This window comes from Dermacentor albipictus, chromosome 6, assembly GCF_038994185.2.
Source record: "Dermacentor albipictus isolate Rhodes 1998 colony chromosome 6, USDA_Dalb.pri_finalv2, whole genome shotgun sequence".
In the NCBI taxonomy this organism is placed as follows: domain Eukaryota; kingdom Metazoa; phylum Arthropoda; class Arachnida; order Ixodida; family Ixodidae; genus Dermacentor; species Dermacentor albipictus.
Window position 1 is genome coordinate 53,694,384 of NC_091826.1, and position 18,191 is coordinate 53,712,574.

The 18,191-nt window shown below is 44.6% G+C and overlaps 1 protein-coding gene across 2 annotated transcripts in view; it reads right to left on the minus strand.

Annotated features, from left to right (window-relative positions):
- Positions 1–615: 615 nt before the first annotated feature.
- Positions 616–18,191, minus strand: part of Sec71 (ADP ribosylation factor guanine nucleotide exchange factor Sec71) — a 52,819-nt gene continuing 35,243 nt past the window's right edge. Inside the window, exons 18-28 of one of the 2 annotated variants that reach the window (XM_065439505.1) lie at positions 17,758–18,111; positions 16,294–16,455; positions 15,317–15,537; positions 14,004–14,157; positions 13,132–13,264; positions 10,753–10,891; positions 8,706–8,788; positions 5,541–5,674; positions 3,212–3,502; positions 2,076–2,294; positions 616–1,799 (exon numbers count right to left, since the gene is read on the minus strand). In XM_065439505.1, coding sequence (XP_065295577.1) covers positions 1,665–1,799; positions 2,076–2,294; positions 3,212–3,502; positions 5,541–5,674; positions 8,706–8,788; positions 10,753–10,891; positions 13,132–13,264; positions 14,004–14,157; positions 15,317–15,537; positions 16,294–16,455; positions 17,758–18,111 — 2,025 coding nt within the window. In that variant the 3' untranslated portion in view covers positions 616–1,664. Of the gene's footprint in view, positions 1,800–2,075; positions 2,295–3,211; positions 3,503–5,540; positions 5,675–8,705; positions 8,789–10,752; positions 10,892–13,131; positions 13,268–14,003; positions 14,158–15,316; positions 15,538–16,293; positions 16,456–17,757; positions 18,112–18,191 lie in introns of both variants that reach the window. The other variant, XM_065439504.1, reaches the window with a different exon arrangement.

Consider the following 18,191-nt stretch of genomic DNA (forward strand, 5'->3'; position numbering starts at 1 on the left):
GTCAGGAGTATAATGAAGGTACAGTAAACTTCCGTCATCTCAAAGCTGTAAAAAAGGGAAAAAATTTTGAGATAAGCGGAGTTTCAAGACAACCGAAATCGTGAAAATAGAAGCCTGCGATTAATACGCTGTGGCCACATTGATGGCATGACTGACATCACCCTAAATGAGAGGGAAAGAAAAGAAAGACCTCGGCTCCCCGCTGCTGTGCGAGGCCACAACAAAGTGGGAGTGAGCAGAGGAGCAAGGAAGCGCGAGTAGTGATGGACAAAACGGGGCGAATGAAAACCAGGGAGTGCGGCCTCAGCTAGCAAGCTGCCAACGGGTGAAAAGTGAGGGCAAGGAATGCTGCCATGCCGCACTGCTGCCTTTTCTCCATCATTTTTGAAGACAAGGTTTTGAGATGTGCCGATCTGATACAATCAAGAGGTGAAAAACGCGAGGGTCGACACCACGGCCAGAAAAAAAAAATTCGCTTAACTGATATTTCGAGATATTATCACAGTTTGAGTTAATGAGGGTTTCCTGTGTTTTTTGTTTCAGTTGGAAAAGGTTCGCTTATACTTTTATTCTGTACCCACATGGAGCACAAATAGAAAAACACAAAACGCAGGATAAAGCCTGAATCTATTTCATTTATTTTTCCTCTATGGCCACAGCCTGCTTTTTATACAAGCTCTTGTGCAGACAAAAAGAAGCAACAATGTTTCTCACCGCATCAAGCACGCACACACACAACAAACACACTCACACACGCTGGAATGTCTCTGCTTTCTCTGGGCAAAAAATAAATTAATGACTCCGAGAAAAATACACTATGGTACGACAGTCAGCACGGCTAGAAATATGGTGTGGCCATGATTCTTTCGATGTCCTGTCCCCCGCCCAAACTGCTTCAGGACGGCATAGATTCACAAAGAAAAATGACAAAATAAAAAAAAAGGTAGCCACAACAATAAGTCCTAACATATGTTCCTTGCGTTGCATAGAGAACATCATTCCTTTTCAGCGCTGACCCCAACGGTGACATTTCAAAAGGCTCATCCGTTTCTTTTTTTTTTTTTTCATTTTCATTGTTGCCGCATTGCTTGATTCGGTCGCCAGCTCGTCACCCCTGTGCACTAAAGCACATTAACATGTAAAAGTGAGGTGAGAGGCTAAATCACTATAAAAGAGCTTTCGGGCATGCCTAAAATGCAAAAGGAAGAAGATGAAACAAACAAGATCTGTATGTCTTTTAGAAAACATCGCCATCTTCTCATCATGCACAAATTGCCTTTTGGACATTATATAACCGACCATCACCGGAGGAAGGTGTGGTGAAGAAAGGGCCTCTTTCTTTATTCTTCTCTAAGGACCAACACTGCTTCCCACCTATTGCACACTCACGCTTTCACTGAAAGCTCAACTCAACTACCAGTCCAACATCTTGAGCACATGCATGCTGTGGACTGCCGGGACGTGAGGTTTCCAACGTAATATAAACTGCTTTATGCACTACTGCCAGTCTGGCATCCTTGAACATTCTCACCAGTAGCACATTAATTTCACCAGTTCACTCCTTCGAGTGGGTCTTCTGTGCATCGACAGTGACCAAAAAGAAAGAACAACAGCACAGAGGGCATTGAAAAAAGAAAACATGTCTGTGTAAGCAACAACGGCGACTAGTGGTGCGAGATGTTGAAGGCGGTTCCGACACGTAGGAAGAACTTCCGTAGCACTGCCCGTATTGCGGGCTTCACCTCCATGCAGGTCAGCTCGCACAGGTACGGATAGTAGACCGAGGCGTGGGCTCGAAACTGCAAACAAATAAAGAGAAGGGATGCGAACGATTAGGTGAGTCGAATTACCGGAAGTCTACGGCAGTGTTCCCACTTAATAGCTGTGTGAAAGCTTCTTATCGTGCGCTAGTCCTGGCGAAGCAGACGGTAAATGCTCCGCTAAAACTGTCTCTTTATCGAGACTGTGGCCCCAGCAGACACTTCTAGGATGCCATTCTAATAGTTGCTATGCAAAACTCTCGGTGCCACGATCGTGCGGCTCGGAATGAACGCTCCGCGAGCTAGTGGGCTCACCCGCTCGTCGTCGAGCCGCTGGACACGCGTGAGGAAGAGCAGGAGCAGGGAGTCCCAGGACTCCCGGTGGCTCTCGGTGGCCAGCGCCAGGTAATACTCGAGCGCCTCTCGGCAGACGCCGATGAGACGGTCCTGCACTGTGTGCCACGCCTCCTGGCGACCCTCGTCTCGGTACATGCGAAAGAGGATGCGCAGCACGCAGGCCAGGCTCTGTGCCTCCTGCACGCGCGACGTTGTGAGAGCACCAAACAGTGTGAAAAAAATGCAGTAGATACAATGCACACGTTTGAATCTATGTAAGCGAAGCTTTCAAGCAGCAGCAAATAAATTCTATAAAGCTGTTCCATCTTCTGCAATGCGTTTTGCAGCATAGCAATTACGTGCGTGCCCGGAGGAAGCAAAACCGCCCACCAAGCGACCCAGTGTGATCCTTGCAACCACGGATTACACTGTCTCTGGGATAGGCCCGGTTAACTATTGCACTACCTCTAAGACTGCCCCACCTTACTCAGCAAGAAGCTGAACGAGCAGATGTGCCAAAACTAAACAAAAAGGTGGAGAAAGCTTTGCTTTATACGCCATTTCTATGCTTATGATTAGACATATGACACACACAGGGTTCAGATAAAGAGACACAAACTGGTGCAGACGGCAAGTATGAGCTGCTAACGCAATTATGCACGCTTACGCATTTCGGAAGCACACAAAACACAAAATAGGCTTTAGACAAACTTCAGAGACAAGTGCAAACACTAAGTACAACTTGATGTCACAATTAAATGTTGCAAACACAGCCACCATTACTGGACAACCAGACCTACGTCACGTCAAGCAAAACATGTAGTAGAGTTACCACAATTGGCAGGTAGCAGGTAGTGACATGCAAGCCAGTTACGACGTCATACAAACATGAACAGGGAACTCATAGGTTGTTGTCTTTTCAAGCCACAAGACAACAGCAGCTTGTAGACTGTAAAATGCAGAGTTGTTGGTGACACTACCAGACTGTGTTTGTGACACAGATGTGCACACACGCACACGCACGCACGCGCGCACACACACACACACACACACACACACACACATGCACAAAGAGATCTCGCACCCCCACAATAAAAGAAGCTGTTGTGACCTACCTGAGTGAGCAGGTTGGGCTTGACGTTGCCCCGGAAGCCCGCACGCCACAGCAGGTTGCGCTGTTCGCTATCAGAGTTGAAGGCCTTGGCGAATCGGTGCGACTCAAGCAGGCAGTCCACCAGCTGGAGCAGTTGACCTGATGTCAGAAAGCTGTACATGCCTTGCTCCTCCTGCTGTTGCTGCTGATCGAGCGAAAGGGAGCGGGAAAACCGCTCAGTCAGATAGCCCATGCCACCTGGTGCCGATGGCTGCTGCTGCTGCTGCTGTTGCTGCGATGGCACCACTTCTGCCTGCAAGGTCCACAAATTCCCTGTACAATGTCTGAAGCTGCAAGAGTCTACGGACACCAACATTCATCCTCCTCAAACTGTACCCGTGAACTTTTCCTTCCTGTGCAGGCAAAGCTGCAGGGGTGGGGCTACTGCAGATTTATTACTGCACCGATTAGAACCGGGAAAGCTGTCACACTTTTTCGCTCCTGCAACCTCACACAGGCGCGTTTACTTTCACAGAAGCCGCCCCAAATAAATGGGCATAAACTTCGCAGGTATTGTTTTTTTCGTAAATTTCGACAACTTTAGTTGCTGTTGCAATAAGTCTCTGATGTGAGCCGAGTGGTGGGTAAGCAGGTGACAAATTGTCACATATGCGGAATTTTATGAATAATCTATTCCTATACAGATGTTCACTCAGAGAGGATTCCTTCTTTCCTTTCACAATTTTTCAAGGCACCGTGAGCTTCTTGGACAGTACTAGGCTACTATACGACTGAACGACTGCAACTGCGAGAGGGAACAGCTCAATAGGCAGGTCCTGTTATGCCATGCTGCTGCTTTCAGTCTGTTGAGCCCCGCCCAATGCTTGTTAATGAAATGTAATTTTGAATGCCTGAACTGTAAGCCCCAAGGGCAATGCAGGGTTATTCCTGAATAAAGAAAGGAAGGAAGCAAGATCACGCATGGCACCAGAAAAGAAGTCGAAACCCTGAACCAGCACATTTCATGGAACCTTTCCTGCGCTGAATGGTCCCAAAAATGCGTAAAATCCATGATAGTACTATGACATCCCCGCTTTGTGGATTGGGAGTGAGATTAGACATGGAAAGTTCTGGTCTAATTTTATTAGCCGAAAAGCAATCCTTTCCTTAAAAAAAAAAAAGAACATGCAGAGAGAGCTCTGAAAGGGTAACTTATGAGACTCGCTGTCATATGCTAACTTTTTTTTTTTTTGCATTTAGTACAAGTTGCAACATGTGAGCCCTGATCAAAGTGGTCTCCACACCCAGCTTATGGTAGTAATTTGCGACACACTCAAGAAAAAGCTGTGGAGAGGGTCTTGCTGTTCCAGCAGCGCACGCTAACCCTTTTGTTTTGTCTTGTGCTTTCTTTGGATGTCGGTGGGCTTATATCGCGAAGTGATAATGCCCGATCCCGACGAGAGCCCATGCCGTGCCGTGATGAAGCACGCCATGCTAAGCATGGGAAGTTGGGCTACCTTGCAAGGCGAGTGAATGGGCTACTTGGAAGGCTACGGGCGCACCGCACAGAACTAAAGGTGATGGATAACGCAGGAGTTGACGTGCGTCGTGGGAATGGCAAAAGCTTCCCTGGATTTTTCTTGGCCATTTTGCCCGTTTGCACCACTAGCTAAGCCCAAAGAGCGTTCTGGCCCCTGCTTTTGCATTGCAACTCATAATGAACATGATACTGTATTACATTTAATGATGCTTGCACCCCTTCCCCTCTTGGCCATCAAAGATTATATCTTTTTTTTTTTTCCCCTTGCGTAATTAATCATTGCACCCTCTAAAATTGTAGCAGCGACTGCCGTCCACTTGTACTGGCCGGTGATGACGGTGACTCCACATTCACCTAGCATCTGCAAATAAAGCGCCTTTGCAGTTTCTCCAGAAGGAATAATTGTTGGGCTAGTTGGTCTGACATCTTGACTGGAAAACCAAGCATGAATAATTTACACAAGGACACACAGAACAGGTGAGGACAAACGCTTGCAGCTCCTGCTTCTGTAAAACCTGTGCTCTCATTACAAAGGTAAGTGCCGTTTGCAAATAGTATTTTGTTTGAGGTTACAGTGGATGGCATTAGAACCCTGATTTACAGCTACTCCGTTTTTCATGTGCACCTAGACCGTTCTCTTAGAAAATTTTCTCCGTGTAATTATCGCACCCCCGAACTTCGTATCAATTTTCTGTGAAAAAAAGACAGTGTGAGCATTATGTAAGTAAACAAGGTAGTACCTTTAACTCTTTTTGCACGCTGGATGTTGCTGATATCTATAGAAGACGGCAAGACAGAAATGAGTAGTTACCTGTGCGGCTGCGAGGTTCTCTGCGTCCTCTTTCCGACTCGTAGCCGGGAAGAACACAATGTTGTCGATTGTCTGAATGAGCTCCAGCTGAACCACGCACTTGATCTTCAGGGAGTTGAACAGCACCTCGTCCTCTGCACATGGACGCATAAGGGTTTTAGTTGTTCACAGAATCTGTCAAACTAATGACGCTCATTACTAGCGACCCGATGTTTCAGCACTAAAAAACACGGTTTCAGGCACCCATAACAGACGCTATATCTGTAATTTAAGCATACATTGCCACCTAATATTCTCCTTTAGGCGTGTACAGGCTCAATTATTAAGGAGTTCTGCTGTACATCCGATTTTATGAACACAGCCCACTGAATCCCTGTTTTATGAAAGTCATTTTATTTTCTCGATAAAACGGAAGGAGGCAAGTTGCATGGTTTACAAATGATTTCGCTGAACTCAAGAGTGACTAGACATTATAAGAGAAGTTATGAAAGCAGTGACTAACAAGCACCATCTCAAGATGTTTTGGTTTTATGTTATGCTTTTTTCCCTAGTTTGTATACAGTAAAGGAAACACTCAACATGAACCAAAGTCAGCAGCACACAGTTTTACTTTGGAATGTTTAATGATCAATGCCCTCTGGAATTGGAGAATGTTACATGGTGAGAACGCTTTACAGCTCTTTCAAAACCAAAAGCCCAAATTTTTGTTCAGAACAGATTGAAGTTTCGAACTATTCAATCACTAACAAATCCACTGAGGATAGTGGGGACCCACATTCCCGGTCACAGTTACGACCGAGCATTCAAGATTCTCAATAATGTCGGATACAAATGTGAAGCCAGCACACAAGTATACAGTAAGTCGCTTTCAAATGTATCACTGCGTAGAGAATTATGAGCCCGTCTTACAGTGAAGCTTTCATCCACTGCAAAACTGTCAATAACCGTCTTTAGACTGAGAATGTAATTCCGGTACTAATCAGCTGCCTTCAGCCAAGTTCTCCAGCAGGTTTAACATTATAAACAAAATAAGACTACAGTACAAAACACGCAACAAGGTCCTGAAATTCCAATACACGTATAGGCATCAACATCGAAACAGGCTTTTACAGGCACAATTAAAGGTGCCAGTAAAATGTTTAAACACCCATAATTCATGCTTATACATCAAATAGGCATAATAAGGATGCAAGGAAAGAAAGTAGGTATTTTAATTAAAGCTAGGATCTCTAATTGTTACCACCAGTGCGAAGTGCAACTTCACACTTATGCAAGACTAAAGATTTAGATTTCTCAAAACTATGCAGATTTGAGAAGGCACTCCTTCTATATTGAATGAGGTCTTGTATATGTGTGCAATCCCTGCATACATACATACAATCTATGCACACATATACAATCCATAAATATGCAAGCAATCTATGCAACATTGTTGTTCTCCTGAGTAAAAATGTCATGCAGCTCCAACGCAAATGTTGGAATCTATTTGATGCTGCTAATTAAGTGCTGTGAAACTAAGTGCAATGCGCACAATTGTGTTTATTTTCATTCCACGCAATGTGTAATCTCATGCAATGTTTGCTTATGTACTGCACAGTTCACAACTTTTAATTTTATGCAGTGTTGATATTCTCTTTAGCACAACAAAAACCTTGCCACCTGCAAACATATTTCCTGCCTATGTGCCGTAATGTCATTCTAACACTGGGATGCCTGTGTAACCGATCTGAGAAGCCTGTCAACAAGCTCTAATTTTAAGCAGTAAAAGCCAGCCAACAGAAAGTGACAACAACGATAATGACACCTAGATTCCAACAAGACAGACGTTCACAGGAAGGGATGAAGTGATCAACACTGGTCACACAAAGAAAGCCTTGGGTCGAAGACAGATTTTAGACAAGGTTAGGTTCGACTTCTCTTCATGAGAGCAACGACTTCTGTACCCACATGGAAATGACAGCTTCAAGTAATTACAGAGTAATACACAGCAAGCAGCTGCCATTTCCACCACAAAAATCCTCTGCGATCATGCCCAATCAAGGCCAATCATCTGAGATTACGCGGCGTCATGCGCAACCACGTGCAATAATGGGCAGAGTGCTAAAAGCGCGGCGCTCGTGTATGCTTCAATGTAAACTTGCTGCTGGCGCTCTGCCTTCCTGTATGCTTTCGCTAAAACTAAAGGCAAAAAGCTGGGCTACTAGCTGGATTGAGGAGTATAACATATTTAAAGCAACAACAAAAAGGGGAAAGCATGTAACATGAAACGCCCACCCAGTCTTCAAGCTGTGTGCTTTCCTTCTTTCAGTGCTGTAAATATGTCGATCTTTCGCTAAATCTTTTCCTTTTTCTGCATTTCCATGCTTACAAGGAGCCTAAAGGAACAAAAGATGCCTGTAAAAATATTTTACTAGCACCACATGCCTGTAGCCTACTGTCTTCCCGGCCTGTGAACTCTAGGCAGCTTTGGCTTGTTACAAAGGTAGTGCGACATTGATTACTCTCACACAGAGGACTTATAAACCTTTTGATGAACCCCTAACAGTTATTTGCTGTAAAGTTCAAAAGTTCTGAGTTGAGCAAAATATAGTAACTACAATACACTAGTGTAGGGACCAGACTTTTTTTTTTATGTTGATAAGGGGGCTGGCCATATTGGCACAACTATTCTAGTGTGCATAAACACCCTGGTCTTTTTGCACCATAAGAAGGGGTACTATTGTTTTCACAATGTATTTATTTCTTCACGCCTGCACACTATAGACCTAATGTTAATCTATTCCTTGACACAGTCACTTTCTCCACTGCTCAGGCTTGGTTCGGCAGCACACTTGCGCAGACAGTCGTCCTCCGTGACGTGTCTGGTGAGAGATATCCTAGCAACTTTAAAGCCTTTCGCAACAATCATCGAAAACACTGAATGCCACGGGCTCATGTCAAAGAGTAGATAACCATTCCTTCTTTTCGTCTTTCGTTTTTTTAAATTTTGGGCTGACAAGTTGAGCATGCAACTTTTACACGAGCGCGGCCCTTAAACAAGCATATACGGTAATGCAAAGTCAGCACTCTTGGGCAACCAAAACTGTTACACAGCACACAATTATAGCTGCGGGAACCACACCAGAGCGGGCACTTCCCAGCTATGAGGAGGAACAAAAAACTCACTTGATCTTGTGTCCGTATCATCGTGACCACTCACTGCTTCTTGATTTCCACTACCATCCTTGTTGGGCTTCCATGTGAGCAAACTGGGCAAAAGTGAAGAAATGAAGCACATTACTTCACACAACTTCATCACGTGATATGCATAAGGCCCTTCGTTTTCAAATAAAACCCGATAATTCCTGATTTGGGCACCCCGAACAAGCTTTATATTGGGTTAAACTCTATTTTTACCCAAGTTCCGCCCTTTTTGTAAAGGCTAAGAAAAAACTGCAGGCATCCAAAGGGTGCATCTCATACCTGCGGAACCACTCGGCGTTTGAAACAAACGAAGGTATCTTGTTCTACTTGGAGCTGTGTCCTTGGAGCGTACGCATGCACTTTTGAAGCTTGCATAGTTCGCAGCCTCAGTACCTAAGACATTCTCCCGAAAGATGGCCGTGAGTGAAAAACTCTGGACTGAGGCCCTGAACGTGAAGACCCCCAGGTTAACAAGAAAACAGCACAAGGCAAGGAGGCCCTTGTGATGGTGCGCAGGTATTGTACAGGGATGATCACTGACCCAAATAAGAAGACTTATGACAAAATCCACAAGCCATTCGCTTCAGCCCAAAGTAAACAAAGGATTGCCAAGCACGACTCCATATTTGTTGCCTTCGTAGGCTTTCATTAAAAAAAAAGTGCAATTAGAATCTGCCAACAAAGATACGTATACTGAAGTTGACACATGACTTGCAAGCAGCTGTCTTTGTCATTATTTGTTTCTGTGAGTGATTTTGCCTGGGTCGATCGTTCGTGAAAGTTGCCAGGAAAATCCTTCACACCTCTTAAATGAGGCTGTGGGTTGCAAAACTGATACTGCAGCAAAACAGACAGCTTTAGAATGGTGTTCACAGGCAAAGATAAATGCCTTACGTACAAATAGAAATAGTGCTCGCCTCACTGCATGTGCTATGCAGGTTACCGGGTTTCTGTGGCTTATGCACACTGTGTTAACATACTACATCACTTGGCAAATTTAATGGGAGCTAAGAAATAGTGTTCTCAAAATTTGGTGTCACCCAAAGTTTTCATTCCAGCGTGAATTGCTGAGATGGCTGCACACTTGCTATCACAATGGTGAATTAGGCTCATCTTCCTTTCAACACGCCTCAATCGCAAGCTATGAGTGCTTAGAGCACCAAATTTCTACGATTTTCAGTGATTCTGGCATTCACAGATTTGACGAGATGCATCAGCACAGAAATGACACAATGCGTGCTAATGAATTGCATTGTCTTGGATTAGGATTAGGCCCTGACCAACGCAGCATTGTTCCACGAATTGCGGTGTTCGGGCACTGCGCAGACCGACGTTGGGGAGTGCACAGAGACGAAGTACACGACCACGTCAGCCGGGGCAGCCTGTCTGCAGCGCATTCAGTGCTCCTTTTGCACCGAAAACAAAGTGAGCTGTTCTCTACATCGGATAGTAGATATTCGATTCAAAAATCAAATTATTTGAATGTTTACTGTGTGATTCAATGATTGTCGAGCATTTACACGCCTATCAAAACATTTTCCAGACCTTCATATACTAGAACTGACCCGCAATGAGTGCAGGCATACTGATTTGGTGTTCCGTTTAACAAGAGTAGACTGCACTGTATATTCAGACTACTCTGTGCCCGTTACCGATAGCTTGCGACATTCTGATCATGCAATACTACGGACCTCCCGCGCATAAGTAGCCCTTTATTTTCTTGCCCAACATTTGCAAGCATTAAATATTCTGATAAATTTTCTGATATTCAATTCGATATTCGGATTCTTTTTTCTTGCTTCGATTCGATATTCGAATAGAAAGCTACTGGTCAGCATTTGAGCACCATTAGCAGAAATGTATGATCCACACATCTTAGCATGGCAAAGAATCTTGCACTGCGCCGGCAATCTCGGAGGCCATGCCCTCTGCCAAGTCCTACAGCCTGCTCAGAAAATGACACTGCAGGAGCACCTTGCGCTGGAAGAAAAAAACAAGATGCGAAAACGCCGCATGCGAGCATGCTCACGTTGCAGGCAGGGTGGTTCTGAAGATGTCCAGCATGCACTGGCAGGTCTTGTCCCACGTCTCCGTGTTGAACTTCGTTCCATTTGAGATCACCAGGTTCTCCAGACAGTTGGTGCCCGACCGTGCCAGCTGCTTGTTGTCTGCGGTTGAATGAATGTATTTGGAGGCCCTATTTGACAGCACAATGGCTTTAGGGCTTTAAAATTCGAGTATATCAAATTCTCTCACATCACCTCCCCTGCACAACAATTATGCCATGCTGCAGAAGCCAGTTTATTGTAGTTACAGAGTACTCAATGTTAATGTTTGAAAAATACTGCAGTAGAAACCCAAAAGTATTAAACTTTGGTCAGAAATACAAAAATGTTTTTTTTTTCTAGCTTAGGATGTTTATTGTTTTTTAAGTTATTCACAGACACTGCTCTGTATGATCTCTGCCATGAACAAAGCAATTCAAGTGAATTCATGAAATATTAATGTGATGACAGCAGATCTCTGGTCCGCCTGATATTGTTTCTGCAGGTTTTCTATCGTTTCTGCTGTTTTTGTCGTGTGAACAAGAGAATTGCGGCCACAATGCAATAGCAAGGCCCTTGCTGCATCGTTGCGTGCCGGAGCATGCACAGCAAACACAGTGCGCTGTCATTCAAGTTTCCAAACGGCCTACAAAATGTAAGGCACGAACACTCAATGTAAGACAAAAGGACTGGCAGCCTTTGGGCTCTTCAGTGTAGTGCAGCGAACACTTGTGGGGACGCCCAACTCTCTCACTTCCATGATGTTTTTCCCGCATGGCTCTTGTGTCTCCTGGAATACGGCTTATTTGCATAGCATATGGGATAGCGGAAGTCGATGTAGTTGACACTAGTACGAGAGATGGCACGAGTGTTCGGATGCTAGTGCCACTTGACAGTGTCAATAATCGGTTGTAGGAGGAACTAGCTTCTTTCTTTCAGGCTGCTGGTTGCTGCTGCGTGTGGACTGACGAAACACTAGTCGGTTCTTATTGGGTGTCAAATGGTGTGAGTTCAGTTCGTGTTCTTGTGGATGCACTCCGTGTGACCGCCTCGTGGAAGGCTTTTTGATCTCTCGATCCTACCTGATTCTGTACAAATTAATATGTGGCCACCACAGCCCACAGTTGAACTCATTAACTCATCCTCAGCAGCAATATGCCATAGCAACTGCACCATTACGACAGGTCACACGTAGATTAATCCAACCTGTGGCAAATACTGGCAAGTATGGAAAAGGTAATATACAGTTAAACTTCAATATAGCTAACTTCAATAGAATCACTGAATTGCAAGTGGCTGCTTGCGGACACACCTCTCAAATATTGTGACCAAGAGCTACCGCCAAGGAGCTGCGTCAATGTCCTGCATAAAGTCCAAGTGTGATAAGAACCTATCACGCCCTGTGTGCTGTATGCGTTGAGTGCAAGTGAAAGCTGCAAGGGTGAGCTAAGAAGGATGCTAGCTTGATGAGCGCCGTGATTCCGCGCAAGCGAAGGGAAAGATGGGAGAGGAGCGAGCTTGGGTTAATGTGATCAAGAGCACGCAAGGGGGCATGGTGGTGGTGGACGAAGTGGGGGCAGGTTGGCACATGTCTCCTTTCCTAGCACAGGTGAGCACACACGCAGGCTGCGCACCCGGTTTTTGATGTAATCTGCCATGTGTTCAAAGAATGGGCGTGATGAGATGGCATGACATCATGTACGCTGTCTTCCCACGCATATAGTACTGAAGTTTGTGTATGTTTTGGAGATGCTTTGAAGCGAGAGACAGACGAAGCATTCGCTCCCTGCTGCGGGCACTTCCCACGATAGCGTCATCCCACTGCAGGCGACACCACAGCCACAGAGTCACATTGGACGCGAAATTGTGGCTGGCTTCACTTCATACCACTGATGTGAAGATATCGTTGACACGGCATGAAACCATATCTTTTGTCCCCTGCTCAAATTCAACAAAATGAATTTTTTTTTTCATTCAAATTTGCTTTTTCTGATTGCGCGATAATTTGTAAAATCTTGTGGCCCCTTCCGTGCAAAAAAATTTCTCGGCAACTGCACTAATTTGCATAAAAATCAAATTTCAATATAAAGAAATTTCAATATAATGACTCAAATTTTACCGGCTTTGTCATATTCAGGTTTAACTGTACCTTCCAGTTTGTTTCATGCTTGAATTTCATGCTGGCACGGTACCACACGCATCAGACAAATCTGCTAGCAGGATTCAGGGTATGTGAAGAAAAAAAAAAACACGCAGCACCAACTATGATAGGCCAAAAGCAACACATATATAAGTTTTAGACTGCCAAGGACATTGGCACGACTCGTCTTCAACGACAATGTTGAGAGTGCCTTCTAACTCACCTTGCTGAACACACCAGTGCAGCTGAACAAAGAGTTCATCGAGCAGGAGGTTTCCCAGGACGTCGTAGTACTGGGTGAACACGTCCACGATGGCGTACAGGGCGTGGTTGCAGGTGGTGGTCATCCACTCCGCCTTCTGCACACAGAGAAGTGTGCGCACTGCACTTGTGGTGCTTCCGAAAATGAAGTGGGCACGCCTCTTAACAAGCCACAGCTATTTAAGGTTGCATTAAGCTTCTTTAATTATGCAAAAGTCATAGTATTGCTACTTTTAAATATTTTGACTCATTGAAAGACTCCTGTAATCTTATATTTATGCAGAATGTAGATACAATACTGACTTGCTTGCAGTACTTAGTTCATGCTGATGACATTACTCTAAGGACGAGAACTGCAGCCACAAAAATTAATTTTTAGACGAATGACAGATTGCATGTAACTTCGGAACTTTGTTTCCAACAACCCCCAACAATTTGTTTGGAGTTCTTCAACTGAAGAAGCTGTTGCCAACAGCTCAACAGTGCCTGAAGGCTCCTCATGACAGCAATGCAGTCAGTGCGCAGGCAAAGAAACAATACATATTTCCATAAATAGCTGACAGATTACAGATTAAAGATTGCTAATTACACAGTTATAAAGAAACGAAATAAAGAAAGAAAAACGAAAAGAAGAAACTTAAAGAAGCATTATTGCTTTACCAACCGCAGCACAGTCCCTGCGTTCATAACGCAGACCTGTCATTTCTCTTGCATGCTGCCACAGCTGCGTCCCTAGCTCTAAGGCACAACAAAACACTTTGCAACTGTTGTACATAAAACACCGCAAAACCAACACTGCCGAAAAATAAAAGTGTCCTAGTCTAGTGATGTCACCTCATTGTGCCGCTCGGGCAGCTTCATGTTGTCGAAGATGCGGAAGATGATCTGGAACAGGTCCTGCCACCAGTGCGGCCGGAACGACAATCCGTACGTCTTGACCACCTCAAACATGACCGTCAAGGCCCGGGTCCTGATGTCCAGCTTACACCTGCCATCGTGCAGAACAATAATGAAACCCCAATGTACAGTCAGCAACTGTGCACCTACAGTTGTTAGGACAAAGTCACGCCACTGCAGGCCATGGGCCAGCCAAGCCAAGCTGCTGGCTAAAATGCGCATGCATGTCTAGATGTGCTGTTTCAAGTTGCCCTTGCCGAGTACAGCCGAGTGCCTCTGCAACAAAGGCTTCTAAATTGAAATGACCCGTATAACGGTCATAACGGTAAAGGAATAATTCTGTCCCGGTCCTATTGGGAGTGATGCAGTGCACAACCTTTACGACGAAATCACCTGCATAACGAATGATTTCGGAGGCTCCAAGCACTCACTTTAATATATAGGCATTCAATTGTATATAACATTTTCCCTACCAGAATGCATATGTTGAGCTGTGAGCAGACAAACATTCATTTCGCTCCAACAGATATTGCCTCAAATATTGCATGTTTGTCTTCGTTCATGAAAAAGAAGTAATGCAGTAAAATAAAACATTACTGAAAATAAAGCATGGCCAAGCAAATTTTACATTTACATTGTAATATCCAATACACGCGACCACATTTTATTCGACTCTTGCAGGACTGCAAGATTTGGTCGAATATTCGAAAGGTTCAATGAACAAATGTCGGCAAAATGAATGAATTTAAATCTTCATTTTATTGCTTGAAGTAGTCTGTAATGTCTTTCTGCGAGTTGCTCTTGAAGAGCGACTCAACCGCATGCGTCAAAAAGCGACAAAATGTTTAAACGCTGCCTAAGCATTGGACTGGAAAGTAAAGTTCCAAAAGTTCTGAAAAAAAAAGTAGGACTAAAATAAAACAGCTTCATGCCTAGAGAAGGAATAGTGCCATTTGCTGAACTTCTTGCACTTTTCAGCTTTTAGTAACCGCTGTACACATGAGGGGGCGCTGGTGGGGAGTCTAATTAACCGAAGTGGCATGCATTTGCATTCGAACTAGAAGAGTTTCCCATCTGAAGCCAATGCATGATTTCTTGCCAAGACTTTCTGGTGCATTCGAATCAAGTAAAATGTTGAATTAACAGAGGTCAAACAAAAGGACGTCAACTGTGATTTTTCATATCGAGGCTTGACTGTCCGTCAATTTAATGACACAAACTATTCCATCAGCAGGGAAAGTGCACGGTACCTGTTGACAATACAGGAGAGCTCGAACAGGATGGGGAACCAGCCGCGCACCCAGACACGGTCCTCCTCGGGCACCGTCTGGTCCTCCATGTTGTGGTCGCGGAAGGTTCGTGGCTGCTCCGCCACGTACTTGGCACAGTGCCGGATCAGCCGTATAGACTCCATCGATGTGTCCGGGAAGTACGCGTTGCATGCAAACTCGGACAGGCATTTCACTGCATCCTGCGTGGTGTGATAAGGGCAGGTAACTTGCTTTTTTAACCTCCTTCCCTTTAAGCTACCTCTCAAAAGGCCTTCCTTAAGACATGACCTAGCATGGTGTTTCTTGTGCTAAAGAAAACACCACTTAAAGCCAGTTGACTAACAAGTTTGTTGAAGACAGAAACTGGCTTGTTGCAACAAACTGAGTTTTATCATTAGCAAAGTAACTATATCGCCGTGGCTCTGGCAAAAGCAACATTCTACACCAATGGATTCAATTTCAGCCATGCAGGACAGACCAAAGTTAACTTTCATTAGAAAAACAACTGAAAAAGCTGCTACTTCATTGATATGAACATGAGCCCCACATCAATACAATACATTGAAACATCAAATAATTTTTGCATGAAAGTTGAAAAAGGATACCGTACCCAAAGATTTCTTCATTAAGCAAGCTTATTTCTACTACATTGTGAAGTTACATGTGTATGGGGCTTGTCATTTCATATGCATCGCTACTGCAATTTCCTGTCATGTCCTGTCGCAGCGTTAGCTCCTTTTATGAGTAACTCTGCTGAAAGCATGTCTATGCTAAACAGTTTAGACACTCTTGTCTGGTTCGTGCAGATCCAATGCAGTTTTGAAAAGCTGCACTTATGTCACGATGAACTGATTTCTGAGGTTCCTCTACGTCAATCTTGAAAGGGATTTGTCACAATTCATTTCATGGCAGAAAAACCTTAAACAGATGACAAGCAAGCCAAGAGCAGCGCTCACCTGAAAGGAGTCGACGAGAGACTGAAAGTGCTGCTCATATGTCTGTGTGACAATGCGGCCGGTCGTTTGGAAGGCGAGCTCCACAATGCCTTCATCCCTGTCTGAAGCCGCCAAGTGGAACACGCTGAAGATGTTTTTCCAGCCAGACTTGATGTTTGCCGCCTGCAAGGTGAAAAGCCAGCAAGAGTCAGACACAGAAACTACGGAGTCATGTAGCCTGACTCTCAGGGACAAAAAACAACTGATGAAAGATAGCCATGCGCTGTCCAACTTTGCAATCTTGGTACTAAGCTCTTTTCAGTAGATGTACAGTGCAATCGACTTTTAAAAGGCCAACTCCAACTAAAATTTGCGCCATGTAAAAAAAAACTAGTTTCAGGTAGAGTACATGTAAGTGCAGCCTCTGTGCACAAGATTTTATGTTTGAAATACAAGTGGGCGTGTCACAGAAGGATCACAATAGCAGACGTTTTTGATACCAAAACTGGAAAGAAAGAATGAAAAAAAAGAAGCGCTGCCATTAGCATTCGCCAGAGGTGACACATGACTAAGATTGAAGTGCGGTTCTTTGGCATGAGAAAAAATTGGCCGTTGCTCATGCCTGCTCGTAGCACAGTGAAAAATCTGAAAGGTGACACGCTGGGACCTCTGTCATAGCCACCAAGTGCCAGGTACACGTGTCGTCCGCTTAGGTACTGCTTGAAGGCTGCCAGTAAGAAAGTGAGACAACTGCCAGTCCTGCAGCTTTGCCAAGATTGCTTTAGATACACCACTCACTTGTTACAAATTAAGCCAAAGTGAAATTTCGTTGCAGTTGGCCTTTACAAGCAATGTGCACGCAAATATAACTCTGTGGCAAGCCAGCAAGCACTTTGCTATGCAGCGGCTGTTCAGGAGCATGCAATAATGCATGTGCTCTATACGCTGTGCATTTAATTAACACTGACTAGCTCAGCATCTATGGAAGCCGTACCGCCCTATGTGCTGTCTTCACTATAACACGTTTCTTTTACCAATGAATCTCACTGAAGACAGCAAAGCAATCAGCTTTAGCAATGCAACAAAAACAAATTCTAACTAGTTTCCTAAAAGAGACCTTCAACAATCCATATTTCCACGGATATAAGCTAGCTGCTTATAATTTAAGATTATAACCAGCTTAAGATTTTAGTGCTCTATTCTGCAGAAAGAGCCTTGACAGAGCAGCCAAACAAGTGCGCATAGATTAAAAACTACCAGGAACAAACTTTTCACAGTCTGTACGCTCGTTCTCAAAGGTCAATTGTTGGGCCGGCTTTTTGAGCGAAACAGCAGACAACTCGAAGTTTCGAGTTGTCAATGATTGAAGCTTAATGTAGCCCTTTGTAGCTTTGTGATACAGTCAGGTCGATGGCAACTTTGCCCTCCATAACTCTACCATCTGCCCAAGTTTGTGCACAAACTAAAAAGACAAAAGAAACTCACCTGCGAGTTGACCATCTGCGCAACGCACCGGACAACCATGTCGCGGATGGTGGGCGACCGGTTCCGCTTGACAATGTGCTCGAAGGGCCGCAGGAAATCCTTTTGAAAGCGGAAGTTGGGGAACTCGCCCTTCTCAATGAACTTCATCGACAGCTGGCGCAGCGAGTCCAGGGCGAAGAAGGCAACGTCCTCAGATGGCGAGCACCCGACGCGGTTGAAGTGCTCACCCAGAACCTCCCAGATGCGCGACCACTGGAGACGGATGCGGCCCATGTTGTAGTACGAGATCTCGACAATCTTCTGGAGGCTGAACATGCGCGGGTGAGACGGGTTGGCCAGCTCTTCCAGGGAAACCTGTTTTTTTGCAAACAAAAACAGATGACATAATGTGTAGTGAGAACAGGAAAGGTTTGAATCGCCTATATTGCCGGACT